This window comes from Columba livia, chromosome 4, assembly GCF_036013475.1.
Source record: "Columba livia isolate bColLiv1 breed racing homer chromosome 4, bColLiv1.pat.W.v2, whole genome shotgun sequence".
NCBI classification, from domain to species: domain Eukaryota; kingdom Metazoa; phylum Chordata; class Aves; order Columbiformes; family Columbidae; genus Columba; species Columba livia.
Window position 1 is genome coordinate 25,364,107 of NC_088605.1, and position 16,362 is coordinate 25,380,468.

The 16,362-nt window shown below is 43.8% G+C and overlaps 1 protein-coding gene across 12 annotated transcripts in view; it reads left to right on the forward strand.

Annotated features, from left to right (window-relative positions):
- Positions 1–209: 209 nt before the first annotated feature.
- Positions 210–16,362, forward strand: part of LIMCH1 (LIM and calponin homology domains 1) — a 180,961-nt gene continuing 164,808 nt past the window's right edge. For 2 of the 12 annotated variants that reach the window (XM_065060769.1, XM_013366613.3), the window contains exon 1: positions 222–684. In XM_065060769.1, the coding sequence (XP_064916841.1) occupies positions 589–684 (96 nt within the window). In that variant the 5' untranslated portion in view covers positions 222–588. Of the gene's footprint in view, positions 685–1,018; positions 1,156–16,362 lie in introns of those variants that run through there. The other 10 variants (XM_065060771.1, XM_065060768.1, XM_065060772.1 and 7 more) reach the window with 10 other exon arrangements.

The following is a 16,362-nucleotide window of genomic DNA, read 5'->3' on the forward strand; positions in this document are numbered from 1 at the left end:
GCTGGAGTCTCCTCAGGTGCTCCGTGCAATAACATTAATTAACGTTAAGGTGTTTAAGGCAAGAGCCACAAACAGCAGCTCGCCCCGTACCCGGGCGATTCGAGAGCTGCGGGGTGGGGGGATTGGCTGTCCCCAAAGCCGTGGGGGACCTTTCCATCATCCTGCCGCTCCCCCTCCCCGGTCGCAGCGCCGCCTGCGATGCGATGCTCGCGGCGGGGAGGTGGCGGCGCGGGCATTTGCATGGGCTGAAGGCAAAGCGGCTTCGCCCGTCTGTTTTATTTTTAGCTGGCAGCTCGGCGCAGCGCAGCTCCGCTCCGCCGGCGGGGCGGGCCGGGCGGCAGGCGAGGGAGGACCGAGCCGGCAGGGCGGGCGGGCGGACGGGGCACCGGCGGAGAGAGGCTACCGCAGCCGGGCTGCAGAGCGCCGCCACCCCCGGCCCCCGCCCCGGCGGCTGCGAGGCAGGCAGAAGTAGGGAGAGGCAGGCAGCGGCCTCCGGCGTCCCCCGCTGCGGCCGCGGCTCACCTCGGGCTGCCGGCTCGCTGCCTGACTGCTCCCCCGCCGCAGCCGCGGCGCGCCGGGGCCCTGCCGATGGCCAGTCCAGGGCTGGAGCTGGGAGAGGTTCAGCCTCCGCCCGAGCCCCCCCAGCCTGAGCTCGCCTTCACTGAGGCTCAGAAGTGGATCGAGGTAAGACCGCGGGATGGCAGGGATGCGGGCGCCTGACCCCCATCGGGGCAACCCGGTGTCCTTTCCCCAAATCGTCTCAGGGTCTGTGGGTATTTTGTTCCACGCTGAGCTCCGTCCCGCCACCCACCGCTTTACTGGCTGCAGTGAAAGCGGCCGGGGCCCGCTGAACCGCTGCTCAGCACCCGCGCAGTGTGCGCGCCTTTGGACGGACCCCCCTCCCCCTCCGCGCATCTCTTCCAAACTTAATCTCTTAATCGCATTTCTCCTCCCCGCCCCCGGGGATGGGATGAACGGGGCGGCTGTAAACAGGGGCCGCGCAGGTGCGCGGAGCCGGCGCGGACGCGTTCCCCAGGAGGGGCTCCCAGCCGCGGCATCCTGGCGCGGCGAGGGCCCCCCGCCCTGCTGCGGAAACCTCCGGCCCTGCGCCCTGCCGGCTCCGCTCGCCCGCGGTGGGTGGCCGCGACCGCGCAGGTAACGTTCCGCAATGCGCGGAGAAGCGGGGCGGGTCAGCAGCGCTGCGGGGCCGAGGAGTGGGGGACGCGCAGAGAGGCCGCGGTGTCCCGCGGGAGAGCTCCCCGGGGGCCCTGCAGCCCCTTCTCCCATGGCTCAGCCGAGCCCAGGAGAAACATTCAGTCTTGCTCTTCAGGAAGGAGAGAAAAATAGATCTGCTTGCTCGTGCCATAAAATGCAAAGACAGGCAGGTGGTGGGTGAAATTTAATAGTTAAATATTTTGGCAAGTAACAATAGAGACACTTTAAATAGCTCTTCCTCTGATTGCCGGTACAGAACATGAGTGAAGGTGGTATAAACCCAGATACGAGGGTAACAGCTCCCTTCAGCTGCACGCTTTGAATTTAATCTGCAGCTTTTAGTAAACCTCAGTGGATTCTGTTTTCTGACACTGGTTAGGCAAACTCCTGTTAAAATTATTGTGACTTAAACATTCACTGAAGTCCTGGGAATTTCAGACTATAATGGTTCACTACAATATCATTCAGAAAGGTAATGCTGTGTCAGACTTCAGGGAATTGGCACTGACACAGTAAGCTGGCTGGTGTAGGACCAGAGGTAGAAGAGCAATGAGGAACGTGGAAAGAAGGGCTTTTTTTTGCCGAGGGAAGGTGAGTATGCAGCCTGGAAGAGAAAAAGTAAAGTGCTATAAACATTGGTTGTCTTGGGAAGATGAATATGGTGGTTTCTATATAGCACTCTTTATAGTACAGGACCAAGAGAGAGGCACATGATTCTGTCATACGTATGGTACATAAAATACCTTGTGACTGGGAGTTCTGCTGACTGCTAATGAAGCCAAGAACTCAATGGCGAAGCAATTCTCTGTCAGTAACAAAGCTGCCAGCAATCACTCCAGGCGTGATAATAATTAAAGGACTGTAAGTCTTCCTGTATAAAAGCAGAAACTTGTGGGTCAGGCGGAAACTTCCTTCTTGGGCAGTTTATTCTGCAGTTTACCGTGACAGGTCTTGTGCCTGTTCTTGTGTGACCCAGGGCCTGGTGAGCAGAGCAGAAGGGCCCTTCATTCCTTGTGCCCTCCACACCGGCCCAAGAGGTCCATGTGCACAAAGGAAGCTAGAATTTCTTGTGCTTCCTCCTTCACATTTAAAATCTCCTTGATGCATGGATAACAAAGCTGTAACGTGTCACGACACTGTTACTGTTGCCAATGCCCTCTTGCCTGAGGTAGCATGTCCTGAGCCTGGAGCATCACCATGGCTGTGGTGCAAGAAGGAAGCATCTGCCTTTCCAGCGATGCCTGGAGTGGATGTTCCTACTAAGAAAAAGAGGAGAAAGCTGACAGTGAAGCAAATGTGACTTTATTTGCCTAACATGTTGTGTTTCCTTTTAATCTCAGTTTGGCTTAAGCTCTGTAACATGAGGGTTATTATCTCTTCCAAAAATCTGCTCAGCATTCACCATTCTAAATCTGGATAATTTAGACTGAGTGAATTATGTGGAACTTGACACATTGGTCTGAAGTTATTGAAAAGCAATGTCAATCTTAAAAAGAAATAAAATTTTAAAATTGAGGAATGTTATAGGTACCAACATTCAGTGTGCCAAGCTCTGTTGGTTTGGGTGAAAACCAGAAATGGGGATCATGCTGTGTCTGGCTACTAGACCCATCTGCTTCGGCTGGCTCTGTAATTGTCTCTTACTAATTTATTCTTTTGCCTAGAGACATCAGCAAATATCCAGTGTGATGTGTCTTCCAGATAGCTTCTGACCGTTTAAAATTATATCTCTCAAACAAAAATAAAAGAAACCATTATGGTTACAAAAAGGGTTGGTGGACCTCCCTAGTATGGAGACAACAGGCTTGTGAGCAGTGTGAGACAGCTTAAAACCTGTCTTAGACTGTAAAATAGTGCCACACAAGGAAAGCAAAGCAGAAGTGGACAGATTGAAAACTCTGAGCTTGCTGAGCATTTTTATTTGTAACGATTAAGTTGTATGACTTGCTAGTTGGATTCTCATCTGGTTTAAATCCTCATGTGAGCACTGTTACCATTGTGTAGTGCTGACAGAAATCCACCCTGTGGTCTGCAGTGCATTCTTCCTCTAGTGGGGCTAGAAAGAGAGGCTGACCTCTTTCTACAGCTGCGGAGCCAAGACACGAAGTGCTGAATATCTAGATCTGCAAGGATCGATGAACTTCCCTTCCTCTGGTCCCTAGGTCTTGGGCGTCTTGTCTTTATTCCTTGGGTCTGTGACCTTTCACCAGAGCAGATCCCCTGGGTGTCAGAAGTCTTCTTTTTCCTTTGCCAGCATTACTTTACTCTGGACACTGCAGGATACAGGAGTGCAAGTTGCATTGAAGTTTGGGTGCATCCTCATAATGATCCTCTTGTCTTTCTGAACGAGTAGCATTAAGGTGTTCCCCTGAGTGGTGAAAAGGGCCAGAGCTCTGGCACTGACTGTGAAGACTGCTTATATATTTAACGGTTCATGTTTTGTAGGAGAGTATTTTGAGCGGTCATAGATTGGGTGACATCTGTCTGTTGCGGAAAGTGGGATTTTGGTATTCTGTGGACTTTCTGCTTTGATTGTGAGTCACTTGGGGTAGCAAACTGGAGTTCAGCCTTGTGGGTGTATTTAATTTTGTGTAACTATCAACTGTGCCTCCCTCTGTGTAACAGTAAACCTGTCCTATTATTTTAGTTTAGCTTAGTGTGTGCTACTTAAGTGAAGAATGCCCTCTTAATGATAAAATGAACCATATTAGTAGCACTCAGAGGAATTAAAATAAAGGCATCAAATGAAAAACCCTGTGAGAGAGCTACATCAATCTGCATTATTAAAGGTGGGATATCTCATTTCAATTAATGCTTCTCAGTTACACTGAAAGAATATATCAGCCTCGTAAAGCCTAGTGGGTTCCTACAGCAAAATAACAAATTTAATTTAATCTAATGGCCTGTAATTTTAAAATGTCAAGGTTCCCTGTATGTGTGTTTAAACTACAGTAACTGATGGTTGAAAGAACATCTGTATAAACAGAGTTATTCTTGCTGTAAAGATTAATAAGAGAGTGGTATAGTAATAAAGTCACATTTAATACCAGTGTGACTCCTAAGGGTATTGTTATCTCCCCATCGCACCTCCTAGCCTTGTCTCATTAATATGCTTTCTGCTCATTGTTGGGACTTGGTTCAATTAGGGATGGCTTTTCCATAGACTTGTATTCCTTAGAAACTTTGCCAGCTGATAAGAATGCTTCCTTTATAGTTGTGTGGTAATAATAAACAAGTCATGTTTTTCTGTCCCCTATAGTCAGTGCTTGAATTTGCCATTCCCTCTAGATGTATATAGGCTAAACCCCATACACTTCTAATACGTCTACTGCTTTTCTACTCTATATATATTCCCCTTGAGAATTCTTTTGTTAAGGAGAAATTTGCCAGCCAGAGGGATTTGTTGGGTGTGGGGGGGTTATTTTCTTTTTTCCTTCTAACAAAACACCTGTGTTAAATTTATGTATTGAAGGTGGTAGTTTTAAGTTGGTAAGAGTGGCGCCGCTTCTAGGAGAAACAGCGGGGCCTGGTGTATTCTTCAGAGCTTCTGGATGTGCCACATCCTACAGTAGAACAGGCACACCACTTCTGCACCACTGTCCCTTTGAAAGAGTATGAGGGGTGTAAAACCAGGGAAGTGACTCAGGCTAATAAACTTCATGTGAGTGTCTTGTGTCAGGAGTCAGGAAACAACATTTCTTTAGGGTGTCTCTCTTTTTGTGTGGATGAAGTGTGAGAGACCTGAGGCTTATGGCTCCCACGGCAAAAACGTAACTTTGAAGGAGGTGGATGTAGTTCTCTAACAAAATATTTTCTGATTGGTGAAGGGACTAGATTGGAATATCTGCTGTAGGGGCCTGGAACTTGAAGAATATATAAAGTTGTTTATATGACCTTCAAAATGTGGTATGACATCAGAGATAAAGCTCTTTTGATGAACAGTATTGGGTAAGCTAACTAATTTGCTGAGTATACAAGCAACCTGTGTCCCAGAGGAGTGCTTCTGTTTCCAAATATGTGTAGACATCTACTCTCCCTTTGCTGTGAAGCTGACTTTAAGATCCTTTAATAGAAACTCTAGTTCCTGGCTGATACAGTTCCTAGAATGGTGGTACCCATAGCCAGACTGGGACCTTCAGGTGCCACTGCAGTCTTGTTGTTATTTGGATAGGAATGGATCAAATCCAACAAACATTTTCTCCAGCAAGCAGTTCCAGAGAATTTGGTCTGACTGCCTTATAAAAGTATTTGAATACAACTATTTCGGTGTAGAATCATGCACTAAGCTTTAATACTACGTGGTTTTATTAATCAAATATTGTAGGGAAGCTGTTGAATCAGCCTCCAATAAGTGTCTGCAGTTCAAATTTCTCAGTGTTTAGCCTTTCTTTTTTTTTTTTTTTTCTTTGTTTCTTCTTCTGGAAGAGTGTCTTACTTATATACTTTACATAATGTATTTGGAATGAATTTATGAAAGTGAACAAGTGTATTCTCAGACTAGAAGAAACCTATACCTGATTTATGGACAAGCTGAAGTTAGGCCAGATGAATAATTCCCACAGTGTCTATAAGGCAACTATGAAGAGTCAAAAGGTATGTGGCTGACTTCTGGTCCCGAATGGATGTGAGTACAGAATGACTTTACTGTGATGACTGGACTTGGAGAGGAGTTCTTCATTACTATCTCTAAATCCCCACCTGGGCAGTGTTTAGGGACTGCAGACAGGGCAGATGGGCTGCTCTTCATTCTGGCTAAGTTAGTCATTCAGTGGAATGAAAACTAAATTGATTTAAAGGGGATAGAAGAACCCGCCCAAACTCTCTGACCCTGTCAGATTACCGCCTTCTAGAAATTTTTGCTCTCTCAGTTGCCTGGCAGCTGACCTCCTGTCCTGTGTACATGGACCCAATTCCCTTGTGAGATCTGTTTAAGCCATGTTACAAGTAGCTCTTGGCACGAGAGTGAGAGTAGTCAGAACAACAATACTATTGATAAAGGGATAAATGCAGGACTGAGCTGTTAATTGTCTTAAAATGGAATTAATTTCTCCTTTCAGTACTACAATTTTAAAATAGGTAAAAGATCTGCCTGTCACACCAGTCTGGAATGCCACTATGCAATTGGTGGTGAAGATTGGTTAACGTAGCTGTGTGACATCGTTGCACTTGTTCTGCTAGAGTTAACTACTTTTTTTTTTTTTTTTTTTTTTTTCTCTAAGGGCAAGTATCGATCCTCTAGAATGGAAGGTGAAATCTTTCCCAAGTAAATAAGGAGGAATAAGCAGGTTGATACAAGAGAATTGTTTTCTAGCTCCTAAAATGTATTGGCCGATGTAGGAAGTGTTGTTTCACCACAGCTGTAGAAACCACCTTATTGTTTTTTTGGGCAATCTACCAGTCTGGAATCTTTTCATCCATGGATGAATACTTCTGTGCATTGGATCTCTGCAAACATCCCAACAGGAACAGTTTTGGAACAACGCTACAGAAAAGCAAGATTTATAGGGGTGAAAGTGTAATTTTAAAAAGGGCAGCTGCATAGTGGGAAGGTATGAACATTTTGGCATTCAGATCACACAGATCTAAGCTTTCCCTCTTTCTCCTTCCCATATATCATTTAAAGAAGACGGTGCTGTCTTCCTTGCCCCACTCAGTCCCTTAGATCACAATGACTAACAACAGCTACTATGGCACCAAACAACATAACATCAAAATTGATAGCTGAAACTTCTCCCAGCTATGTTAATTGCTGTCTCAGGTGAAAGGGCTGCAGTGCATGTTCTCCAGACAGCCTTGTAAGAATGTGAAGAACTACAACACACCCCAACTTAAAATGAAAATAGCCCCCTGCCTGTTACTGCCTTTTATTTTTAAACAGAATAAATGTAATCCCTATATCTGGGACAGGGTGGGGAGTGACTGCTGGGGCAGCAGCTGTACTGGAAAGGGTCCGGGGGACAGTAGGCTCAACATGAGTCTGCCATGTCCTGGCAGCAGGAGGGGTTAGCCCTTTGTGGTCATTCTGGAGCCCAAGAGATTGATAGAAGTGGTTGGTTGTTTCTGCCTAGCACTTGCTAGGTCACACCTGAAATTCTGCATCCAGTTTTGGGGCCCAGAGTGTGGGAAGGACATAGGTAAGCTGGAGGGGGCTGAGCACAGAGTCCCCATGCTTGTTGGGGCTGGAGGACTTGCCCCGAGAGAGAGGGCAATGGAGCTGGGCTTCCTCAGGAGAGGTGGCTTTGTGGGGACATAGCAGCAGCCCCACAGTACCTGTGGACAGGTTTTTGAGAAGACAGAGCCAGGCACTTCACAGAGGTATGTGGCAGGAAGGTGAGATACTTGTCATAAATGCGTTGATGTGGGTTGCCCAGAGATGTTGGGAGACCACCATCCTTGGAAAGTTTCATGCTTGACTGGACAAAGTTGGAAAAAGCCTGTTCAGACCTGACGGCTTCCCTTACATGGAGCAGGAGGTTGGGCTCTCCAAGGTGCCTACCAGCCTGAATTATTCTGTGTACCTATGACTTCTTGACAATGGGTGAGTGGACATCACTTTATTTTTAATGCTACTTTATTGGTTGCTTATGTTATTGTAGTGTTTAAGAGCCTGTTTACATGGACAAGATCCTTCTCTATAAAAGAGCAGTCATTTCCAGGATACACTACCGAGTTTCCTTTGCAGAAACTCTTCAAGGCAGTGTAAAGTGTGTTTGGCTTCCAATCTAAATATTTTTGCTAAACCTATTTTATTTTAGAAAACTGTAAACATGACTGATTTCCTTGGCTTGGTGAGATTCTTTTTTTGTTATTTAATTCGTTGTGCACTGCTATAGTTGACCAATAGGGACTTGAGATTATTTCCTTTGCTTTTCAGATCTTGAGAAGATGTACAGGCTTAATTATCGAGAATTTAGATGCTAAATACTTAAGAAGTTTTTTGTTTGTGTTATAGTTGATTATAAAAATCCTCTACCTTGATAGTCACTCTGCTCAGTTCTAGTATAATGTGCTACTGTTAACTAGTTTGTTTTTTTTTTAATCTTATGTGTGTATATATAATTATTACTGCTAGTAATCCTTAACTTAGCAGAATGGCTAACTTAACAATAGAGCTAATAATAGAACTTGCACCTGATGTTATAACTGACTTAAATTAGTGTAGTGACTTCTTGGTTGGTGAAGAAAGGAGAAAATCTGCTTCATTTGCCCATTTGAAGATAAACTCTATTTTGCTGGTTTCTGCTGTTTTGAGGTCTCAGGCCTAGTATCAAAGACAGCTTGATTTTGAAATCAACTTTGACAAGCTAAGAATTTGAAAAATAATGCAGCTGTGGCTTCTTGGCTCTGGTGTCATTGTCAGTGATTCACAGAGCATTTCACAGGCTAAGGAGCAGCATGCTGGAGATAGGGGAGTCAGTTCTTTAATTCTGCTTTGTATGCCTGAATGAGTAAGGTAAGATGGAAATACTCTCCATTAATCTCTCTTTCACAGAGTTTCCTCTATGATCCTAGTTTGTGCTGGGAATAAGACAGGGATTTTTGTACTATGTGATCTCTCAGTGATCTTCAAAAACAGCATGAAAGGAAAAATTCTTTGATGTCTTTTCCCTGTGCTATTTCAACCTCTAAAATCTCCCTACCTCCCTGACCTTTCCATGTGCTTCAGAAGAATCCCAGCCCTCCAGTTAGCAACAAGCTATAGAGAAAGTGAATGCACATACACTACTCAGTGCAAAAAAACAGGAGGCTTCATCCTGAGACTGTAAATACATTGCCTATTGTTTCCTTTCCTGTAGGCGTTGGTAGGTCTCAGCAGAGTATTGAAATCACGAGCAATCAGGTCTCTGGCTCGATTACAGTACCATTTAAAAGATAAATTAGGCTGATACTGGCCTTCTGCTCCTCAGATCATACATTACTCTGATTCAGGTTTTTCTCAACAACAGAGAGGAGCTGAAATCTTTGAAAAGGTTAATACAGAAGAATTTCCAAAATTTATTTTATTTCTGATACATTCAGCAAAAGCTCAGGTTGAGGGCTTTAATGTACAGTATTGATAATGGCTGATAGCACTGCATCATGTGAAGTCCCTTACACAGGACTGAACTCTTGGAAGGGAAGTTGTGAACTGAAGATGAAGAAAGGTGTGTCTTTCAGTATTGGAACTTTCCATTTCCAGAGTGGCAGAAAAAAGCTCCAAGTAACCTTTCCACTAAAACCAGAAGGCTGAGAAACTCAGACGAATTTGTACTTGAGGAGCAGGCCACAGACTGGCACAAATAGTTGTAACCTTTGCTCTGACTTGAGAAGCAAAGTCCTGCTTTTGCATAAGCAGAGGCTGATGCTCATAAATAACTGATTTCCAGTGGGAGAATGGTTGCATGGGTACAAGGGACAGAGGACTGAGGTTAAAATCTCTTTGTGGTGCTTTGCAAGCACTGTTGTCCATGAAATGCACAGGGTTACTTTATGCTGTTGTATCACAGCAGAAGATCGTGGCTCTGGTGGAGTTTAGAGGTCTTGTTACAATGTCTTAAAACAAATGTAAGTCCCAAATCCAAAACTCTCACTTTAGTCTTCGATTGTCTATAAGTATTCTTGTAAAGTATGAAACTGATAATGATTTAATGTCTTGAATATCAGTGGTGGATGTACCTGAGTATTGCGCACTTCCAGTTGCCCCCAAAAGAGCTCTGAAAATCCTTCATCCAAATGTCTCCTTTACTAATCTAGAAAATTCTTAAGTAAGATATTTTTCTTCAATTTGCTGTCAGAGAAAGGAAGCTGCAATGTCTGAGGAAAAGCATTGAAGTCTTCTCGCTCCGCCTGTTTTGGTGCGTGTTTTTTTTTTTTTGTTTGGTTGATTTGTTTTTGTTTTGTTTGTGGTTTTTTGTTGTTGTTGTTTCATTTTGTTTTATGTGTGTGTGTGTGTGTGTAATTCCTTGTTTTCAATATTATTAACTGCCTGCTGGCCCACAATGGTGTGTTAGCTGAAGTCTGCTATCTGGCAGCGAGCATTTTCTGACTGGGTTTGGGGAAGCGGAGGGAGGAATGAGGAGAGGCAGAAGTGACTGTCTCGTCCCTGTCAGACCAGAAGTGCCCAGTGTGCCAGGCTGTTAAGCACTGAATGCCTTGGCTTTGTTTCTGTGCGATTGTTGTGATTCATTTCAGTGGGCTAACTCACTTACATGGTTGCAACAAAAACAACTCTGGAAATTTTCTTTCAATCCAGAAGCATAACTGTAAATACGTAGTCTAAACGGGAAAAAAAAATGAAGCTAACTATCTAAGTGCTTTTTCTGTTTATCATTTTCCTGGTTCTGATGGGTTGTTTTTTCAAGTTGTGGTTTAGAAAACGGAAGGTCGTGATTTGGGAGCATGCATTTGCAGTGTCTGTCTTCTGCCAGTGTTCGGATCAGTTAGAGATAGCCAAGAAAATAAACTGTTTTCCAGAAAAATATTGTGCTGGCAAGAAAGAGGAGGTGTCAGAATCAGTCAGTCATAAAGGTGACTCTCGCCTGAGTTGAAAGAAATTATATAAAAGCTTAGCCTAACATCCTACCCCTCCCAAAACCAATTTTTATTTCGACAAGGGGGCCTTAAGTTTTGGACTAACATGAAAAAACTCATAAATCAACAAAGTTCAAGCGACTCAAATGATCTTTTATTAGAAACAGCTTGCCTCTTCTAAAGAGAAGCAAAAGCACTCTCTCAACATTTTAATTATGAACAGGCAGAACTTCAGTCTTGCTGGGGCCTTATTTTCTCCTTCCCTCAGACCAGCACTGCTCTGCCTGTGTTGCTGCAGTGCTGAGGGTGCTGGGCTGATGGGTGATTTCTGCCACGGTGGGGGCTTTTGCCTTCAGGTGAGATGGGCTGTAGGCGATATGCTACCCTTCTCTCGGGATGGCCCAGGCACAGGGCCACTTATGAACGCGGAGGTGGTGGCTCTTGTGTTGCGGTTCCTGGCATCCAGAGCCTCTTAGATTGGCACAGCACAGCTGAGGGTTAAAATACTCCCTGTGAGGAGATGAGTGTAAAGGGAGCAGGGTGTTAAAAATAAAGCTGCAAAGTAATTTCACCTCCCTCACTTATCTTTCAATGATTATTTTCTCCTGGGAAGCAGTCCCCCAGTTGGATTTGCAGAGGTTCACTTGCTATAGGTGCTCTTCAAAGACAAACTTTAAACTGGGTTTATTCCGGCCTCACATAAGAAGGGTGCACTGCAGTCACTGCTAGAGTCTTCTCAGAGTAACCTAAACAAAAAGACCCATACTTTCATATAAAAATGCATCTCAGTAATGAATGCTTTGCTACTCATTCCATTCCCTCATTTTGCTTCTTGGGAGTAGCTTCAGGGGAGAAAGTAAGCAAAGCTGTTTTAGATAGCTGTGGGATAACTTAATGAAAATTCACAGGGGTAGCTCTGAGGTGACATTCCAGTAAGATTTAATAGAAAACTTGTCTACCAGTGCTTTTGGGTTCTTATCCATTAATTTCCATTCATTGTAGTTTGCTAGTGTCTCTGATGTAGCACTGCTGAATAATAGTTTTAATTCTTTACTTTTTATTTTTGGATTTCAACCAAGACTTTTGAGTGCACATTCTGGTTATAGGCAGATCTGGTATTTGTGGTTTTTCTGCCCCCCTCAATATTTGTTAGTATTTTAGTGCAGCGCCTAATTCTCCAGTGCCATACTGGGTTTTCTTTTTCATTTTAGAATTGTGTGGAGAAAACTGGCATTTCGGCTTCCCACATGAAGGGCTTTGAAATCAATAGATCAAAGCCAGAGCAAACTTCTTGGAAGTGGTGCAATCTCAAACTGTGTTGAAAGCTTTTGTTTTCCGCTTTTTTCCTGTCTCTTGGTGTCTCTTAAGAGAAAGAAAGAGCATAAGAGGGATCTCTGCGTAGGGAAAAGGGAGTATCCTGTCACTGTGGGTACAGGGCTACGTGACTAGGAGGAGCTGACTTCCAGAAGTAGCAGTGGTGGCAGCCTTTGTACGGGATGGGAACTCCAATATGAAGCATCAAAATTACAGGTTCCTGCAGCTTGATCTGGGCTCCAGCACTCCAAGGAAATAGGTGCTGGTGGAGAACGGGCTGTCAGTGTTAGCTATGGGCGGTGAACACTACCAGTGCATGCAACCTCAACCATGTTGAGGTTTGGTTGGTTGGGTTTTTTTTTGGCTGGTGTTGTGGCTGGTGTTGTGGCTGGTGTTGTGGTTGTTTGAGAGGGAGAAGGTAGTCATGCCATACACCAAAACATAGGGAGAGAGCAAAACATAAACTCCTATTTTTTTTGTCTGGTTGGGACATAGAGGGCCTTAGACTTAAAACTACAACTACGTGCAAGGTGTAAGTGGTTGGTGAAGCAGATGCAATAGAGTCAACAAAGCTGAGATGCCTACACTTATCAAAACTCTTGCTGGTACTTTGTGTTTACTTTGAGGAGGTGATTTCATTTCTTCAACAAAAAGCAAGTTAGAAAAATGGCTCTTCTATAATGCAGAATGCTTTTGTCAAGGGTAAAAGGTCACTTCAAGTATGTGCAGTTGTGTCCTGTGTTGTCCAGAGGTGTAGCATGGCAGATTTCCTTAGGAAATCGCATGAGACAAAAAGAGCTGCTGTCTGACAATTCCTCTACGACCAATTGCATTTATGGATTGCCATGGAAGTGTCTTAAAAACAACTGAGCTCCAAGCAGTATTTGTTGGCCTGTGCACTTTTTCTGCTCCTCAGAGCTGTGATTTTTTTCCTGCCAGAGGTCTAATGAGGCTCTTGGAGGGAAGAGGCACATTTGGGAATTTCTGGAGTGTGATAACTATAGCTGTTTCAGTCCCAGTGCAGTGGCAGATTATTTGGACTAATTATTTGGAGGGCTGCAACTTCATTCTTGCTACTAAATCAGGGTGCCTGTTTCTTGCTCATCAACAACCCATCTGATTCAAATCTGACTTTTGATTGACTAGAGGGTTCTGGGCCATTTCACTTGCTGTTTGTCTGGGCAAGGTTGGGGCATTTTGGTGTCAGTAAATGACTGCCCAGTAACCCATCTGTTAATGTGGAGCAGTATGGCAAAAGGCACTCGATGCATCTGTCACATGTATGCTGCCAGCTGTCTGCATCATAAGTGCTTTAAATATCCTTATGTAGGAGAATGGCTATTGAAAGCTCTCTTGAATAATTTGTGTGTGGTTGGTCATCCATCCTCCATGTATCTTCATATCTTCTGGTGCATATAGCTTCAAGGTTTTTCTTCCAAACTTGTCCTGGGTTTCTGAATGGGCCCTGCTTTTTAGTGCTATTTTGAAGGACTGATAAAGCTGCATTGCCAATGCAAGTACCATCATATGAACCAGAGTATATTTATTTCTTAGGTAAGAAATGCAGTATCTCTTATTTGCTGCGCTGTAGGTTGGAGCTTAACCAAGTAGGTGAGGTCTTGGCTCAGAGCAACTGCTACGCCTTGAGCTACTGATGAATGATCTTATCCTGTCTTAACCATTTGGACAAGCCAGTCCAAATATGATGCAGAGAAAAAAAGTCCAAGAAATTTAGTTGAGAGAAGGGAAGAGATGAGCAGGAGCAGAGTCTGGACAAAGAGCATCAAGAGAATACAAACTGTAACAGGCACTTCAGAGGATATAAGCGAGATCAGGCATTTCTAATCCACTGTAAAATCCTTTTATTTTTCTGTGGAGTCCTGGTTGGAGGCAGGCTCATGAGGCAGGGGGAAGGCAGCTCTTTCTACTGGAAATATAGGATAGCAATTCTGCCTTCAGTAAGTCGCTCGGGAAAGCCTAACAGACCTCCTCTGGTACATGGTTTCTGTGAAGTTGTTTCTTTTCTTAATAGTTACTCTGTACCAGCATTTAATATCCCTTTCCACCTTAGTGGAAAGTGAGAAGCATTGAGTACAGATAGGTACTGATTTGCCTCATCTTCTCTTTGGAAGAGACTTAGATAAATCTCAGAGCCATTCCAGAGTTACACTACTGTCTTTCTGGAGAGTTACTTCTTTGTTGGCTCTATCTTTGTCCTTCATACTCCTGTTTTTAAGATAGAAGGTGGTGGTGGTGGCAGATGTTGGTTAAACTGTGGTGTCAGCTCCTGCACTTTGTTTTGAGGTTGGGCTGAATGTATTGCTTTCCAGCTCTAGGCAGTTGTTCCTCTAGTCAACTTGAGCAACATTTCATCCTGACAGCTGTTTTGCTGACATTATTCCCAATTAGTTATTCATTGGAATTAAGGGCTTTCTGCAGCCAGAACTCTTTGCCGGGAGTGTGCTGATATTTGGCAGATTCATTAAACCAGTAATTAATTCTATAGTGCTTTCATTTTTAAATTTGCCCTTTATCCTTCATATTTGGAGTTCCAGCTTAATTGTTTCATGTGCAAAGAGTAAAGACTTACCATAAGTACCCTCCTTTTTCTACCTCTTCCCCTCCTCCGCAATATATTTCAAGCCATAACCTTAAAAGCAAGACTTTGTTCAGCTTTGCTTGTTCTTGAGACACGACCGATACCACATGTGCAGTTGAGGCTCTATGTTGAACTGTTCCCTGAACACTCAGTGAAGTCTGTAAGCAACAAGAATGTCTCTCTCAGCATGTGTTTGTATTGTTCATGCCCTGAAGATGATTATTGTAGTTCCCAGGTTTGGCCACATGGGTAGCACAGTCTTGGGAAGAAAGGTCTTGTATTGGTGGTGGTGACGGCACTGGTGATCATGGCACTGGTGTTAATGCCTTCTGCCAGTGCTGATGGTGCAAATGGTATTCCTCCAACCTGGTGTCCTTCTCTCTTGTGGAGGTGGCAACAGCAGTTCTTATCAGCACAGCTGGGCTGAGTATGGCTAGAGGAGGGTTCTTCGTGTCTTGAGGACACTTGGTGCTTGAGTGGCTGTTACTCTTGCTTCTCTGCTGCTTGGCAGTCACCTGGATGTAACTTGTGTCTTATGGTTCAGTAGCTCCAGTTTTAAGCTAATGTGGGAGTGTTCCTCCTGTAATTAAAATCAGGAGTCAGTTCTATTTCGGATCTGTAGCTTAGTTTGTCCAGGTGCTGGTGCAGGCTGGTTGGAGAGGCTTTGTTTCATTATGCAGGTTGTTTTGCTGCTGCTAAGTAGGTAAAAGAAGAACTCTAACTGGGGTGTGTACTCTCACCACATCTGTTTCTTTTCTAGTATGTTTCTCACTGGCCTTGGGTCTCCTGCATGATGAAGGGAATATTAAGCATATGTATTGGTCTCTCATGATTTGCATCTGACTTCAGCTCTAGTGACACCTACTCACACATTGTGTCTATAATGTTCTATGCAATCTAAAAAGAATTGTGATAAGCCCGTAATTTTTATCATACCTGTACCCTTTCCCTAGACTCATCAGGTTTTTTCTGATTTATCCTCCTGCCAGAGTACACTCAGTGAATTTGATATGCTTCTGGTGAGCAGTTCTCGTGTGGGCTAACGATGGGTGTGAAAGGAGGAAAACAAAGGTGGTTTTCATTATTAGAAAGAATGAAGCCATGAATAGAAGGGTGAAAGAACTGATGTCCTTTTCAACAGGAGATAAATTTCCAATACTCTATTCAGCTGATGTGTATTGTATTTTTGGACTTAACTGACTTAGGTTTAAGAGATTATCGATTTCAGATACCAGCCCATTTTGTATTTGGAAAATAACTGGAAATGCAGATATGTGGTTTTGAGTATGATCTGACACAACAGAATTCTGTCTCTAGAATGAGAGAAGAATATTACACCCTATTAAAAAAAATATTCCTGCTACTGTGTCTGTAACTGAAAGGTTCATATTCTTGAGGTTGAAGACTATAAAAACTGACTTGCTTTCTAAAATTTCATCAGCAGAAAGATTTATTGAGTATGTACTGAGAAATTGACTTTTTCTTTAATGAGAGACTCAATTTACATGTCCAGCTTTCTCTCAAAGACCAAAGAATTTAAAGTCCATGCCTTCTGTTTTTGCCGTCTTGTACTCAGCTATCCCAATGATTGGTTTAGAGTGACATTGCAAGCCAAGCAGATGACCCAGCTAAGCTTGGTGGAAATGAGAGTTGAACTTGGCTTTCTGGGACTTTTTTTTTTTTTTGCAGTTAAAGTAAAAACTACCAGCCCTGCCCAACAAAGC